Source organism: Cryptomeria japonica, chromosome 4 (assembly GCF_030272615.1).
Source record: "Cryptomeria japonica chromosome 4, Sugi_1.0, whole genome shotgun sequence".
Classification (NCBI taxonomy): domain Eukaryota; kingdom Viridiplantae; phylum Streptophyta; class Pinopsida; order Cupressales; family Cupressaceae; genus Cryptomeria; species Cryptomeria japonica.
Window position 1 is genome coordinate 308,700,157 of NC_081408.1, and position 18,169 is coordinate 308,718,325.

Genomic DNA, 18,169 nt, shown 5'->3' on the forward strand with positions numbered 1-18,169 from the left:
AAGAATGCATTAGTATAAAATATAGATATATATCAATGATGTTGAGACTCAATCTCAGCTAGGGTTTCATTCTTCACTATACCAAGCTTATCTCGAAAGTACACAAACTTTATCCTGGAGAGAGGCTTGGTTAGAATGTCTGCCGTCTGCTCATTAGTGCTAATGTATCTCAGCTGAATAGCATTCCTTTGCACCCTATCTGTAATATAGTGATATTGGATTTTCACATGCTTAGTCCTATTATGAATTGCAAGGTTGGAGTCTGCATCACACTTGGTGAGTCCCAAGCTCACCAAGTATCCATCTATTCAGGAATATCACAACCTAGGAGTTAGCATAAAGGCCTTCCAGCCTACATTCATGGGAATCCATCCCATGAATCATAATCCTCTAATTGTTGATCATTAGAGAAACAATCTTGACGTCCACTCCTTCTGAACCAATATGACCAAGATCCAATGAAATCAAATAAAGCAGATCCTCTAGCTGCTCCCTCTGAAGCTCCAAGTACTAACATCAACCTCCTGACCTTCTTGTCCAAGGTTGCTTCTGATGGATTGTTAGATTCCCTCTGAATGTTAATTCCTCCTCTTCGAAGAAACTGATTGCAAAGATAACCTGAATAGATTCTTCCTTTTCGAGGGATGCCTCCAGTTATGTATCACCAACTCAACAAGCCGTGTCTCTAGTCTCTAGTCTGCGATGATGCCTTAAGCTCTTCTTTTCTTGAATTCCTCAAATTCATCATTCATTTGTTTCTCGATCCAACCCATAATATCAATCCTTAATATTTTGGTGAGAAAGCTCCCCTGTAATAGGCATCTCATGTCGATAAGGGCATTCAACACCTCGTGTACACTCACCACGAACATAGAAACTACAAACATGAGCTCTGTTTCTTTTGTAATATGGTGTTGCTCTTTGAGGCTTCAATATGTATCATTTGGACTGGCCTTTCCATATGATGACTCATAATCTATGCCTGCTCTAGCCTTTCAATCCTACTCCGCAAAATATTCTCAATTAACATCACTCTTTGGAATAGCATCATTTGTGCTAATGGCCAAAGCCATATCCCGAACTTGGACATGCAATCCATGTTGAGACATGGACCAGCTAGGACTCGAACCTAGGACCTTCCATAACGCTGCTGGAGTGCTCTACCACTGAGCTACTGGCCCCTCTTAGACCAGTCCATCATCGGTCCGAGTGTGGCTTATTTCCAACACCAACAATCCATACTCAAGATCAAGCAGACACACTTGACAAACATTTTTCAGCTTGCTGCATGTTTGGCAAACCTCTGTTTTCTTGTACCTTGCATCGCGACTTGGCCTCCATCTAAAAAACTGTGAAAAGTCTGGTGCAAATTTTACATTCTTTATCAAATTTTGCTTTTGTCATTCTGACATAGGGGTTGTCGCCGAGGCAGGACTCTCATATGATGGCGAAATTAGATCACTCCCAACCATCTGCCTTTGTGTCCTGCAACAGCCTGTGAGCCATATTTCCCTCCTTAAATCTGTGATGAATACTCTACACAATGTTAGCTACGGCGATTACTAAATTTGATGCAGGATTCTTGATCAATGTCTTAATGAAAGAGATTTAGAAAGAAGCAGCCTGCGAGTGTTTCCAATGTTGTGGCGCTAGCGCCAAACAACATTAAAGATCAACCTTAATGCCCAAGCCAATCACGAAAAAACTTGCTAAGCGATTCGATACACAAACAATCCATCAGATTTATTCTAGATCGAGATCTTGCCGCCTCCCTTGAATTTTCGTTGTAATAGATGACAATGAGACAACAAATATATGTGGATGAGCATGCAAATGACGCCGCAAACAAGGAGATATCATGAAGAAGTAGTAAAGCAAAGCTCGTGATAGAATAGTTGATGCCATGGTGAGGAAATGCCAGAAGGCTGAATACAGAAGAGGTTGATAGGTATAAAGGTGTATCAACATTGAATATTTTCCACACGGTCAACCTTATGTGTAATGATCTAACTTGGCCGAAGAATGATCAATCTGATCAATGTAAACAAAAGATAAAATCGATAAAAAAACAAAACAAAAAAACCACGAGTCGCTAGTCACAAAAGTCAAATATACGAACAACGATGTGACTATTAATTGAACCACATAACCATAAAAAGGTCGAACCCATGATACTATGATCGGCCATAGAAAACTTCCCAGTCTTGTTCCATATGTCGATCAAAAGGCACCACCTTGTTCTCTATCCACATAAGTCTGCTCATAGAGATTCACACGACTCTTCAACTTCTCTGACGCAGCCTTTAACCAGTCCTTCATAGGTCTCTATTGCCTGCTCTGATACCATGTTGTTTTGTGGTGTGCTCGATTAACCATGGGCAATAACTCAGATTGCCCTCCCAACCATAGACGATATATTCGTCTCCCCCGAGCACTCTAATTTATATTGATCTGCATATCTTGTTATATTGTTATTTTCTTCTTTGAATGAGATCACACATCTCATTATGTAAATGTGAGAGGTGCACCAAGGGTCGCCACTCTTCCAAGTGGCACCAATTATTACATTATTAATATAATATAATAATTATACATTATAATTCTAATATAATTATATTATCACATAATAATATAATTATATTATCTCATAATAATAATATAAATATAGTCACAACCTTTGTGATATCAATGTTAGCCTGTGGATTCCGACCACAACTGCAATAAAATCAACAAGGTTGAGGTTGGAACCATTGCAAATTTTGCTTTTGGGATCTGCCATTGTTTAGGATGCATTGGGTTATGATTTAAAGTTCTTGTCTATTTCCAACAAGGGAAAGGTTGCAGAGGTAGAAAGTGGGGTCACTCCTTTTACGGTGTTAGTGTTTGTCAACTGCCAGAAACCGATACGGGATCAATCTCCTATGACTCCTCTTATGTAAAAATTTGCTTTATAACCCCCATAGAAATGAGGTAATGTTGTAGTATAATGAGAATTGAATGCACATTTGAATCAGTGTTCCACGGAAACGTGTCCCCCCCCCCTCAGGCCCGCGTTTTCGAGATGGGGAGACAGGGACTTGGCATCTCCTGCCGTCTCGCCAATGCCTCCGGTGCTCCGTTGGAGACATAGAAACATCTTGGTGTCTCCAATTTTCTTTGGGAGACGTTTGGGTGTCTCCAAGTCTCCTTGGGAGACTCCTAGGCGTCTCCTTGGGAGACCCCCAGGAGTCTCCAAGTCTCCTTGGGAAACTCCCAGGCGTCTCCAAGTCTACTTCCTAGGCTCTTGAGGGGCAAGGAGACTTGCAGGAATCTCGCATCCTACGTCTCCAAGACTCCTTGGGAGACTCCTAGGTGTCTCTTGAGGGGCAAGGAGACTTGCAGGAGTCTCCCGTTCGAACACGTCAGACTCAAAAAGCAATTGAAATTTTCATTTTTTAAAATTTTGAGTGATTTGAGCATCTTGCCATTTTTTCTTTTGTAATGCTATTGCTATTTGCTACTCATTGTAATGATGTATCATGTAATCATCATTATAGACTTTGTGATATCAGATATTCATATGATATTTTAATAATAGAAATTTCCAGTTTGACAATTTCATATGTCAAATTTTATTTAGCAGTTAGCATTCAAGAAATCTTTGTATTTAGATTTAATATTTCAAATTTTGCTATTTTGTAATTTTACTAATTTCCTATAGTTCATTTGAAATGTAATTCTTATACTGTTATACATCATTTCACAACTAGTTTTTCAAGTACTATAAGTATATGTATAACTATATCAGCACCACCACCCTGCCACCCCCCTGCTACCATCCCCCCGCCATCCCCTCGCCGTCCTCAAACTTAGACCCTTTGTCCCCCTGTACCCGAAACCCATCCCTGCGTCCTCGTGTTTCCCCGTCCCCAACGGCCATGGAACACTGATTTGAATATAACTCCATGTTTAAATCTAAAGAATGTGGCCCAAACTTATCCTGTGCTATCATTAAACTATTTGATAGCCAAGTGAAGTGGTATATAGGGAGCCCACTCTATATGCCTAGCTTCGTCAATTTTATTTTTGGATTGAAGAAAGTGTAAAGACAAGTGATTGGTATGTACTATGGAGTATGGACAATAGTGTCTTTGTTGAGAATATGTTGTTTCTGATATTTGATGGCTTGGATTAATGCATAGAACTCCTTATCATAAATGGAGTAGTTCTGTATAATTGTAGAGAAGGTTTTTGATTCATAGGTCATGAGCTGGGTATTTTGCTTCAAAATGGCTCCAAGTGCAAACTGTGAAGCATTTGTGTTGATCTCAAAAGGTTGTGAGAGGTTAGATAGTACAAGAATAGGTGCAAAATATGGTTTTTGCTTCAATGTGTTGAAGGGACGAGAATGGTTCTAAGTCCATTGAAACATTATTAATTTTCATGAATTGACGGAAAGGTGAGGCAATAGCTGAGTAGTCAAGGATGAACTTGTGGTAGAAGTTCGCAACATTGAAAACTTTGTAATTTCATGATTGAAGGAGTCAGCCACTTGAGAAGAACTTTGACCTTAGCAAGATTGATGCAAGGGCATCTAGGTCCATGAGCAATCTTGCATCACCCAACAATAGAATAAAGATGGCCAAAAGGATTATGGTTTCTAGTGCAGGTTTTTGAATAAATGGCATGTTCAGATGATTTGAAAGGGCTTAGATCAATCCAATTGACTTTGGTAGCCAGACATCCCTGTGGTTGCACACAATAGTTTCTAGTGGCTGCATAAAGATTAATAGTTGCTACACAACAGTTCAAAGTTGCTGCATCTTTAGTTGTTGCACAACAGATCTTAGTTGTTACATGACCATTCCTAGTTGTTGCACAACTTCTCTTGGTTGCATTCATTCATTAGATATTTTGTCAAACATTTGGCATGTGTAAAAGTGGGCATTTAGCGCAGATTGTTGATGGTTGTTACTGCCTTTTGGAAGCCATTGGTCGTCACACAGGGCTCATGTGTTTTCTTTCCTATTTGGGCAGTGTTAGGGCATTTGCGGTTATCTTTTTGGCAGCTGCTGCGACTGTTAGACTTTTATGGGTTGCTTCTTTTCTCTCTTTTTGAGTGGCATCTATTCATATTTGCATGAGTAGGTGTTCAGTTGCTGGTTTTGTCTTATGGTAGATGTTGAAACTCTTGGCAGGCATTTATAACAATTGGGCCATTATCTTGGATAGAACAAAGGCATTTTTGATCAAGAGAGAAAGAGAAGCAATGGAGAGGATTACTAGGTAACTCAGAAAATAAAGCCCATCAATTATCTTGTTGAATGCATTTATAATCTAAGAGGAAATAGTCTATATTGCAGCCATTGAAGGTGCTTGCAAGCAAAGCTCTATGCAGAGATGTGGGGAAGGTTTATAGATGGTTGAGTCATGTCTATGTATGAACTTGGGCCAACACTGTGATGCTGAAATTTGTTGTTGTAAGCCATAGTTGGCAGAGCATGAGGGGGAGTGTGTTTGCAGCCTGTCAAGGCATATTTTATTAATTCAATGGAAATATCATTGTTTTGCTACTATCTTTAATTTAATGAAAATGTCATTGTTTTGCTACTATCTTTAATTCAATGAAAATATCATTGTTTTGCTACCATCTAGCTTTTTGAAATTGTGAGTGAGTTTGTAGTTTGCTATGTTTATGCAATTGTTTATTTGACCCCCTACCTAGACTGCATCAAATGGTATTAGTGTGAGGCTTTTCATGTGGAGTGGTGTCTTATAGGCTCTCGTACATTTGCTGTATGTGTGAGAGAGTCCTGCAATTGCAAAGAGCAATGGGGGAAAATGATGTTAGGGAGTGTGTGTTCTATGTGGAATTGTGTTTGATTGTTCTCCAATAGAAGAGTGTTGGGTAGAAGGTGTAGGAACATCCTCCATCAAGTGGATAGTGGGTGGAGAGAGTATTGAGAGTCTACATCTTCTAGTAACATTGTTGGGAAGAAGGCATGTGAGAGTGGTTTAAGTGGAAAATTGTTTGTGGATTTGAGTATGTGAGAGGATGAGTGAGAAGATGTCTTCTAGAAAGAGGACTAGAGTGGTCTTGAGGAGGCCTATGAGATTTGTCTTCATAGAGAGGAGAGAAAGGGATCATGTGGAGGGGCTCTTGAAATGTTGAAAATTTGAGAGCAAGGATAGATGCTCTCGAGGGGAAAATAATTGGTGTTTGTAAGGAAAGGGAAGAAAAAAAGGTGGTTGTAGAAGAGGTGTGAGTTGTTGGTCCAAAAGGCTAATAGGAGAATGAGGTTGCAAGAAAAGCAGCTTTGGAGGATGAACCGAATTTGGAAGCTAAGATAGTGGTCTTTGAGGACCCTAGATATGATAGAAAAGTTTAAGGCAAATAGAGTCTCCTATTGGAAGAGGTGGTGAGAGAAATGGGAAGGCTATTGGAGGCAGCCTTTAAGAAAGAGGAAATGCAAGTAATCTCAACATTTTGTTATATTGTAGTAAAAGAAAAGGATGTAGTGGCAATAGTGGTTTGTCTATTAAAGGTTATAGAGGTGGAGTTGGTGCAAATTGATGCTCGTGAGGAAGTGGAAGCAATGCATGTTAATTGTATATGATGTGGAGTACCTTGATGAGGTACAAGGTGAAGAAGAAGAAGATGCTATCATGCCCCTGATCTGACATCCAATGCACACCAAATTTAAAATGAATTTGTCTTACAAAGTAAGACTTCACAATTTCATTTGATCAAGCACTATGCTTTAAATCGCCTATCCCATATTGTCGGACTTGCTAGACATAGAACATCATTAGTTCAAAGGATTGATCCTCTTTGGTGCAGCCATCTTATCCCTAACTATTAATTTGTTAATACAGATCAAAGTGGAACAGTTCAGAATTTATAACTATTAATTAGTTAATAAAGATTAAAATGGAACAATTTAGATGTGATGAAGCAAGGTGTCTCCAAGCAAGGGTCAATTAGGAAGAGGCAATGGTCAACCATGAAGGGAACATCCCCTTCTCAATCATTGCAACCTGAAGGAAAGAACATGACTTTCCAGTCAAACAGATGGTATAAGGGATCATTCCAGCACCAAGAGAAATGCGTTAAACATGAGAGGAGAATACAAAATACTGAACACCTAACAAATAATCAGATAAATCATAAGACTATAATTTGTAATATTCCAATTCACTGTAATAATGTAGAGATTATTTTTTAGTTTTATATATGAATTTATATGCATATCTCTGTTATAGATTAATAGGCATTTAAATACACACAACACTGCAACAGTTTGTCACAAAGGTATAAGGAAGGAACCCGTATTAAGAGAGAACAGCCTAAGGGCACCCTGCTACAGTGGCAAGTAGGGAGAACAGCTATTATGGCACCATATTGCACTGTGAAAGGGAGAGAACGACTAAGGGCACCCTATTGCAATTTCCCTTCCAACCCCTACATTGAGGGACTGTTAATGAACCCAAAGATCTCCAACCATGGAAGAATGGAGGGGGATTGCATGAAGGGAGAGAATGGCTGTCTTAAGGCACCCTACCATGTGACTGAGATTCACATACAAATCAGACATGCTGCATATTGATGAATATATGATTTCCCTGCTCTAATAATAGATTTCTTTCATGAACTGTCTCTGCAGTGTCACCTAACTTGATTGCAGATTTCCAGAACAGACTTAGCTCATCTTATTCTCGAGTAAAGAATGTACCCCTAACTATATTGGTTTTGTGAATTTAGGGCAAAATATAGAGTGGTCTAGAAAGGGGACATTACAGATGCAGATTTGCCTATGGAAACTTGTGATTCCCATAAGGTAGTTTGTGATGAATTGTGTGCAAGTGTAGCAATGAGTGGGGAATAGAGGAGAGGTTGGTGAAGGTGGATGGATAATGGTGGGTCAAAACTACAAAAGAAAAGAGAGAAATGAGAAACATTTGGTGGAGGTGGATGGATATTATCATATTTATGGGTCAAAACCCATAAAAAGGAGAGAGAACGGGAGAAGCACTTGGAGGAGGTGGATGGATTATGGTGGAGAGAGTTCCACAAGGGGAATAATGGTGAATGGCAAAACTTGGTCGAGGAGGATGGGACATGGCCTAGCCACAAGCAGGAAGAGGTGAAAGAAGATGTTTCTTCGGATAAACCTAAATTTAGTAATAGAGTATATGTTAATGATTTTACACATTCCAAAAGGGTGGTTCTACCACTTAGCTCTACTTTTTGAGCACCATTCTCACAAGATTATCACTTTTTGTGTATTTGATATAAGAGCATTTGGGTCCACAAGCAATCTTTCATCACCTAAAATGGCAAAAAAAATGGTGGGTAAGAGGATTTTGGTTTTGGTGTGTAGGTTATTGAATGAATAGCATGTTGGGATGAGTGAAAAGTTCTTAGATTGTTTTGATTGACATCCGTAGCTAGATATCCTTATGGCTATGCAACAACTTTTACTGGCTATGTAAATGGTTCTAGTTGTTACAAAACATTTCAAAGTTATCACACAATAGATCCTAGTTGTTGCACAACTGTTCCTAGTTTCTAGTTGCTATGCAATTGATCCTAGTTGCTACACAACTTCTCTTAGTTGCATTTATTCATTGGAGATTTTGCCAAACACTTGGCATGCACAAAAGTAGGGTATTTAGGGCAGAATGTTGGTGGCCTCTACTCCCTTTGGTGGTCATGTGTATTCTTTCTCGTTTGGGTGGTGTGAGGACATTTTTTATTATCTTTTTGGGAGCTATTGTAACTATTAGTCTTCTACAGGTTGCAAATTTTCATTTTCTCAAGTGGTAGCTATTTGTATTTGTGTGGGTAGGTGTTTCATTGCTGGTGATGTCTTTTGGCAGTTGCTAAAACTCTTGGCAAGCAATGATACCTTAAAACAAAGGCATTTTTTAATCAAGAAGGAAGAGAAGCGATGGGGGCACTTACTGGGTGACTCAAAATTTAAATCTCATTATTTTTCCTAAGAATAGAATAGAATAGAAGACATTTAATGTCCATGAGGCCAAAATATAAAATCCATTAATTTTCATAAGGAAGGTATCAAAACCCAAGAAGAAATAGTTTAGGTGTGGTAGTTGAAAATGCCTGCAAGTAGAGCTTTGTGCGTAGATCTGGGGAAGGGACTAGAGGGCTGAATAAAGTTTGTGTGTGGAGTTCGGGCAACATTTTGGTGTTGAGATTTGTTGTTGTAAGCCATAGTTTGCAAAGCATGAGGGATTGAGGGTGTAATTGGTTAGGCTTCTTATTAGCTTCTTGTAGGCTGTGAAGGCAAATTGAATTAATTCAATGAAGATATCTTTGATTTGCTTTTGTTTGGCATTTGAAATTGTGAGTTTTGTTATCATTCTAATTTGTCTCTTGTGAGACTGCAAAATGAAAAAGTGTATATGATAAAACCATCTTCCAATTTGAAAGGGAAAGCTCCTTGAGAACGTCTCTGCAGGCCTAAAAGTAATTGAAGACTGAAACTATAGAGATAATTGACAAGTATGCACACTATATAAGATTTCAGTGGGATGTTTTTTGTAAATTTAAATGACTAACTGCCTATGTTTTTGTCTGTGATGCAAATGCTACTTGTTAATAGTCAAGCCTTGCAGATGAGATTTTCAGATATTTAAGGAAAGCAAATTACTCAAATATAATAAATGTGCCAACTTTCTATCAGCTAAAATAAAGGCTAGTATTCCATTGCAACTAGATATTAAGGGATTACGACACACATTCTAAATAAGTAAAATGGTTAAACTGCATTAAAAGCTACAATTCAGAATAGATAGAAGTCACTGACCCAACGTTTGACTTGATACAATCTACTTATAGAAATTATAATCACAGTTTAATAACTTCAACTAAATGACAATCTTTGCAGCATAAAGCCCAGATTCAATTATCATTCAAAGTTTATGTGCCTAAGGCACTTATTTTTGTTGGTGTTGGAAATAAGCCACACCCGGACCAACGATGGACTGGTCCAAGAGGGGTCAGTAGCTCAGTGGTAGAGCACTCCAGCAGCGTATGGAAGGTCCTAGGTTCGAGTCCTAGCTGGTCCATGTCTCAACATGGTATCAGAGCCAGGTCCCGGCTAGGAGCCCCAAGCACATGAGAGGTGTGCCTTAAGGGGGGGTGTTGGTGTTGGAAATAAGCCACACCCGGACCGACGATGGACTGGTCCAAGAGGGGCCAGTAGCTCAGTGGTAGAGCACTCCAGCAGCGTATGGAAGGTCCTAGGTTCGAGTCCTAGCCGGTCCATGTCTCAACAATTTTCAGGTTACAATAGACTGCTTTTAGGGATTTAAGAATATCAATTAAATGTCCCAAAGAAAACTGCTCTGAAGCAAACCTATCCTCAAATTGTAGAAAATGCAAGTTCTCATCCACCTCCAAAAATAGAATGTCAAGAATAGTTACTACCAGATGCAACCATTGCTAAAAATAGCAAGTTGCACAGCACATAAGTGATCTTTGAGATTCTTGAATACCTTTTACACTGACACTGGGAAAGCCTTTGTAATGGTAAAACCTAATGATTTTTTGACTACCATGGATATGCTGCTAATTTTGCTAACCTAACTGGGTGCCTTGAAACTGAAACCTTGAGTGTTGATTGAATCACAAAAATGGAAGACCATGGTCATAGTGTTTTGACAAGGCATTGAGAAGTGTAATGGGTAATGCTCAGAGTATGGTTAGTAACTGCCATGAAACCTTAAGATTCTCTTGAATCACTTCCCCAACCAGAACCTTTGTGACTGCAAAAATATATTAGCATCGATAAACATTTATGAAAACAGAGGTATTTGCTGAGTTTTCTAAAGTGCTGCCGTAAAAGATCTGTCTTTATAGATGACTGAAATATGCTTTTGCTACTGCAACAGGTCAATCAGCCCAGCCAAACTGTCATGAATACTACCCTTAACTGACTTTCATCACAATTGCTACATTTTTGCTACTACAATAGTTTGATCAGCTCAGCCAAACTGTCACGAATACTGCCCTTAATTGCTTTTCATACAATTGCTACATTGAAGATCATTATCGAATCTGCAGAGATGAATTGTTTGTGAAGTTTGAAAAGATGGCACTCTTCATATAGGTGTTGAGCTGTTATGTATATTCCTGCGGCTGATTAATCCATTGCAAAATACAAAGGAATAATGAATGTAGAAATGAAAAGGAAGTAAATTTATTGCGTTAAGAGAAAGGAATTGCATTAAATATTGTGAGCCTCTTCGAGGGGGCAGCTTCTTTTGAGCAAGATCAATACAATGGAATTCATACCTTTCTACTAGTCTGTGTCATATTTATACAAGTTGTACTCAAGCAAACTATTATTTCCCAAGCATGTGGATTTATTCTTAATAGCTTAAGGGACTGTGTACAATGCCTACGTGTCCAGAGCCTTTATTATATTAGGTATTATAAGGAAAGAGTTAGGATGAAAGGGGTCCACCATCTACTCCCCCTTGAAAAGCTTTCTCCTGAAAGCTGAAGGGTGGGAAATTGCTGCTGAATTTGGTGGAGGGGCTTCCAAGTGGCATCTCCGGTTGTATGCCATGCCACTAGACGGGGATCTTGGTGATGGTGTGGTTGTAAAGTTCTCATGGATGCTTATCCAAGATTGCTGAGCTTAGTAATAAATTTCTAAATGCCTTTATCATATTACTTCTTGCTTTCTGGAGTGAGAGTATTCATGGTGGGAACATGACAGTGAACTATCCTAAAACACTGCTGTAAAGATTGTGAATAACAAGCACATATTGTTCATAGTAGGTTTTTTCTGTTTTATAGGGAGCTTCCCCTTCTAATTGTTAGAGTGGTTCTAATGTACCTGTTAATTTTAAGATCAGATTTAGGGTAAGCAGATACAAGACAATTTAATCAAATTTGCATAGCATATACCCTGGGTGTTAGTTCTAGCAATCAGATTAGCAGTAATTAACAGAAAATAAGAATGCAAAGTAAAGTAAACACATAACATGATGATACCCTGGGAAAACCTCCCTCTTGGAGGAAAAACCCAGCAACTAAGATCTCAGATCTGATTATATTAGGAGCACAAAATAACCAGTTACAAGTTCACCCAGCTAGGGCAGAATAGGAGCAGACTTATCTGAGACTTAAATTCTGATCTGAATTTAATGAGTTTCCAGAATGATAAAGAGCAGACCCTAGTTCATGTTCACAGTCTGTAGGAACAGATTTAGGCAAATATCTTCCAGTCAAACATGTTCTCCCAGCATGAGGAGAGATTCACTAGACTTGAGGGTGATTTGCTTGCCTAGAAACCCAACATGTCACATGAAATCAGGTTCGCCATGCATGATAATGACTTCGCCGTCCTCTAGGAAGAATTCGCTGTCTTCTAGGGTGAATTCGTTGACTTCTGAAGTGCAGATCCGAATTCGCATATAGCAGAAGATGATCGCATGAATGATTTTTTTTTTGACCTCAAGTCGCTCCCCTTTTATATGCCTTCAAACACTTGAAGATCTAGGTCGGCCTTGGAGAGATTGGCGCCAAGTTACATAATTTAAATTGCAAATTACATAGGTCTTGCCCCAAGTTACAATTTACACATTCAATAGATCCTGACCTATTGAATTACAAGTTACATTAACCCATACGCCCAATTAGGGCCACACGTTACATGAAGTCCTTTACATGTCCTTTACATGTTACAATTATAGGAATTTACTTTACTTGCTCAAATGGGGCCCAATACAAAGGTGAATTGCTAAGGCCGAAGGCCCATTAGTTATTCGGTTGACTAGGTCGGCCCACCCAAGGGATCCGACCTAGCTATACATCAACACTGGGAAAACCCTCCAACATGAGGGAGAAAAATCCAGCAACAAGTATCTCTTATTATTTATTGAATCAATTCAATTACAATGTGGCCAACACAAAGCCAATAAAGAGGCCAATTACAAGGCTGATCTGCACAACAATAATAACGTCAATATAATGGATGTGTCATCCTCCTTGAAGTATGTATCGATCTGCTATATGAACCTATGAATGCATGAAGTAGAAGGCGAATGTATCGATGAAAGATTTGATGGCAAAGATGAGGACTTCGACCTCATTATATACCCGATTGTCCTTTCTCATGAGTCGGCCCTCTTCACAAGAGGATGACTCTTCATAAGGTGGCGACTATCCAAGGCGAAGAGATATGTCCATTAGTTATGTCGGCCCCATAATAAATACAACTTGGATGGTGATCGGCCCACATAGCCAATATAAAAACTTAACATATTAATATCTTTGAGATGTCTCCCACTGCTAAACACATTAGCTGATAATACACCAATGGTACCTCTATTCCATTTTGTGTCACATTGAAAGACACGAATTTAAAACATGAACAGCATGGTAATAACACCCCAGACATTGGCAAGTCCTTGCCAACAACTCATAGTGCTACTGATGATTGTTTTATCCCCACAATCTATGCCCTGATTTGATAAATTGTCAACCACTCAATTGCCTTCATGATAGCAATGTGGGATAGAGAAATTTTGTAGGATATTAAGGATTTTCCAAGGTTCATTTAGTATATTGTTGATTTTCCTGTATGGCTGCTTTTTTTTTGATGCATGGAATGATAGCCATCAAGGCCCCTTCAATAATCAACGACATGGTTTTGTATGATCGAACTAATTAGAGACCAAGGAGAAGGGCCAAAGCTTCAGCTTCTTTGTTGGTCCCTGTTGTGAGCTTGTTGGATAAGTCTTTATCAGCTCTCCTTTTGAATCCCTAATTATACACTGAGCTCCCAAGGGCCTCTGGATTGCCCCTAAAGGCACAATTAAAATTTAGCTTGAACATACCAACCTGTGGTAGAATCCATCTGATATGCCTACTTATAAAGGGAGCGCAGATGAACTGGAGATCTCATTAATGAGATATTACTGTAATATTAATCACTAAAAACTATGCATGATACTCAAAGATTGAGTTAATCTGACACCACTGTGATGTGCAATATTTCAAATTTCTATGCTTGTTAGAAAACTACAAATGTTTATGATGTTCTTGAATTATGCTTCAAAGTGGCAGAAATTAAAAGTACAAATAGTGGTAGAATTAGTGATCTTAAGTTGTGGAAATGAAACAATACTATAGTTGCTTGAAAAATAGATAATCAACCATAAAAACAATGAAGAAGAACATCTACAACAAACTTGACACAGAAATTGAGTTAGAAACCTTATTTGGGAAAATTAGCTTGAAATGGCAATTACCCAGCTTCCTCTCCTTCCTTTGGCCAAAAGTAGGTATAAAGAACTGAGATAGCGTATATGCAACAATCACCCCACTGTGACATTCACTGAGCTACTCTTGTATCAATTATTCTTACTCCTACAACTATGTGAACTGTCTAAGTCTAATCTCATTCGCTATTGCCTTTATGGGTTTATATTACTTCCACATATGGTATAGTGGAAGTGTCCTTTTAGGAACTAAAGGAATTCCTAGCTTCAAGGAACCTGAAAAGTCATATCTTCCTTTGTTACTCTGTTTCTTTGTTTGGAACATGCAAAACTTCCATTGGTATTAAGATTAAACTGCCATCCCATATATGTGACCACCATGACAAATGCAAAATCACCACAAGATATGCAAAATACCACACACATCTGCAACCTCCACTGGCATTTGCAAAACTACCTTGACAACAACGTAACCACTACCATGTTCTAGGTGGCAATTTTTTCATTTTGGAAAATGTTCTCTTTTTAAGCTTTGTTTTTTGATTGAACTCTTGATTGTTTGATGAAGGGATTTGTTTTTCTGGATCCTCATGGATCAGGGTACCATGAGATTAATTAGTTGTAACCTACAGAATTTATAGTTTATACTTTTGGTAGGTTTTGTTTTTAGTCACATTCATCATCTAGTAGAATATAACTCCTTTCCAGGTGTTATTTGCAATTTGCAACCTCTTTAAAGATTCCTTTGATGGCCGTGTGAAGTGCCATTCATCCAATGAAGATCTCTGTCTACAGAAGATTTTCTGTTGTTTTGATTTGTTTGGGCAGGCATACATTCTTTCATCGTATGTACAAGCCCAGAGTTTATTAAATGCATGTTTATGTTTCCAAAGCAAGTTCTTGTGTCTTTTTCTTTGATAATATAGAATCTCTAGATAGATTTTTTCACCTTGTTTCGTCTCTGGTTAGTTTTCTTTCTAGGCCCTGCACCTTGAGTTTTCTCATCATTTTCATTTTAATCAATCCTAAAGTTTTTTGAAAGATTGCTAAAAACAACTGCTCCTCCAAATTAGGATTGTTTAGGCCAGTTGTTTTGGACAGACTTTTGGAAAAGTTTGGACATGAACAACTGAGTTGAAGAAATAATGACTTCCATAAAAGGAATCCTAGAAAAGTGCAAAAGGACTTCAAGTAGAAGTATGTAAAGAAGCAATGACAAATTTGGAAACTCTGCATGTTGAAGACTAAAAGTTAGCTCCAGTTTGGTACATACTGTAAAGTGTGGGTTAACACAAGGAACTAGAAATATTCTCGCCAGATGTTGAAATGGATGCATAAGTTTCCATGCTAAGTTGAATAAAATTGGGGGAAGGGAGCAGCATGGATTTTCTGCAAGAAGCATTGAAGTGGGGAAATGTTGATCTAGTAAAAGTATTAACTGCAACATTCAATATTACATTCAACCAAGGTATGGAGGCTAAAATAAATTTGATATTTGTACATGTTGAAGATCAATTAGTATTGCTAATTTGGTACATACTACAAAGTGGTGTTTGAGATAGTGAAGTAGAAAGAAAGGTGCTTGATGTTGTAATGGATGAATATGCTTCCATGCTAAGTGAAATATAACTGGGTAAAGTGTTAATTTTGTATCAGACTGTAGCAAAATAATCAGAAATAATAGAACCAAAGCAATGTGCACAATAAACACCAATATACCCTGGGAAAACCTCCCTTTTGGAGGTGAAATACCCAGCAACTAATCTCAGATCTTGATTAAGCAAATGTATCTTTACAATGAGCTTCAACACTTGAAGCAATCAGCAAACCATGCACAGTAATATCTTCTAGGGCAAACTATAATGATGAACTTATCTGCAATACAAATGTTGCTGTCACAGGGATGAAGTTCGCTGATCCTAGGATGGTGTTCACAGCCTTCAAGAATAGGTTGCTGATCTTCAAATGATGACTGCTGCCACTTGAAACCAGTTCGTAGTCACTCAGTGATGTTCGCTGTCTTCTAGATAAGGTTCGCTGTCTTCTAGACGATGTTTGCTGTCTTCAAGAAGAATTCGCCGACCTCTTAGAAGGATTCGCTGAATACTTAGATGAATTGCTGATTAGAGAAGTAATTCGCTTGAGTGTATATTTGAACAATGAATGCTGACTTGTATATGTATGAGCCGCTAGCATCCCAAATCATTTTAGGTCAGCCTTGTCAATATTGGCGCCAAGAGGAATAGATCATAATTAAGATACAAATTACACAAGTTACATATGCTGCCCACTTAGGGCTTGGTTAATACAAAAAAAAACATTTATGTCTTCTAAGGCTGGCAGGGCCATACACACGCAAGGTGTGCTAGGTCAGCCCTAGAAGGGCTCCAACCTAGCTACATAGATCAACATAAAGGGAAGGACATAGATTTTCTGCAATAATAATATTTCAAGTAGGGAGATGCTCTTGAAAAATAAAAAAACTTCAATATTTAGTATCAGCATTAACCGAGGTTTAGTAAAATGCTTGGCTACTGGCTTATGAAATCCAATTGTAGAGTGAATATGCAAATGACTCAGAGTTGAGTTACATGATTAGGCAATCTTAAAGGAGAGGTGCTTAAGTTTTCCACATTTGACAAACTTAATGGCATCACTTTCATTGATTTTGTTTTTCAAAATGTCTCTTTCCGTATTTATTTTGATTTAGAAATCAATCTATAGAAAATTAACACTAAACACTCTTATGCAAGCAATAGGGAAAAAAGGAAGAAGGAAAATAGGCAGTTTGACAGATGAACAATCCATGAGAGGCAAATTACATTTAGACTACGGACCAAAGAATTCATAATAGATTATTGATCTTTGAAAAGGATTTATGATTTTAATGGTTTAAACATCATGTGATATACAAGATGTTGAACTCTGCTACTATTATGTGGAATCCATATTTCTGGGACACAATATTTGTTAAAGGATGGAAGAATTCAGTCTGAATTTATAATTTTGCCCAGTGTCATTGCTTCTGTTCTTTATGTACATGAGTACCTCATAATTTATTACCGTTGATACATATGTACACACTCACATCTACACATAGACTTTGAACATGTATATTCTCTCAAGTTATTTTTCGCTTGAAGATGGCAAATTAGTATTATATAACACCATTTTTTTATTTTGAATGCACAGTAGGAAGGTTTCACAGAAGCGTACAACAGTTGGCTTAGATAGGCGATCTGTGAACAATGCAAAGCGTTTGGGCAAGAAAAATATCGAGCTTCCAAGTGCTTCAACAAATGAGACAACAGATGAGCCAGAGTTAGTTGCATTAAATGGTAGTGCAGAACTGTCCACAGGTCCCAATGTTACAAAAAAGTCAAATATGGAGGAAAGGGAAGACATGCGATCTCTGGCGAAGAATGAGATTGAACTTCCAAGTGCTTTACCAAATGAGATAGCTAATGATACAGAGTTAGTTGCATTGAATTGTAGTGCAGAACCATTTACAGGTGCCATTGTACCAGCGCAGTCAATTATAGCGGAAAGCACAGACACACAATCTTTGGTACTGTCTCAAGGTTCCTTTGTTATCTGTATCTACTGATGCCTGCTTCGCTGCTTTTATTTTTTCAAAGTACAAGGAATTTCCATTTTGGAATTTCAGAAGGCTACCTTTGGAGAAAGAAATCAAATTAAAGTTCCACAATGTGTTCCTAAAAGCTCAACTTCTAAGCTGCCAAATCACATGTCAGATTTGTTTTTAGCATGCTATTTTAGCTTAATTTATCAGAATCATATTCTATAAAAGTTTCAAAATCTCTTAAGGATGAAATACTTTTGTTGAATAATGTAAATATGCTTCCTAATTTGTTAAAATGTTCATCTGCCCTTTATTGTGATTCAGTTCCACCTTTGATCAAAACTGAAC

General features: G+C 38.1%; 1 protein-coding gene and 1 pseudogene across 2 annotated transcripts in view; one reads left to right on the top strand and one right to left on the bottom strand.

Annotated features, from left to right (window-relative positions):
• Nucleotides 1-18,169, top strand: part of LOC131054298 (probable starch synthase 4, chloroplastic/amyloplastic) — a 130,959-nt gene that overhangs the window by 41,632 nt on the left and 71,158 nt on the right. For both annotated transcript variants that reach the window (XM_057988776.2, XM_057988783.2), the window contains exon 2: nt 17,431-17,806. In XM_057988776.2, coding sequence (XP_057844759.1) covers nt 17,431-17,806 — 376 coding nt within the window. The remainder of the gene's footprint in view (nt 1-17,430; nt 17,807-18,169) is intronic.
• Nucleotides 745-1,617, bottom strand: LOC131054369 (zinc finger CCCH domain-containing protein 4-like; annotated as a pseudogene).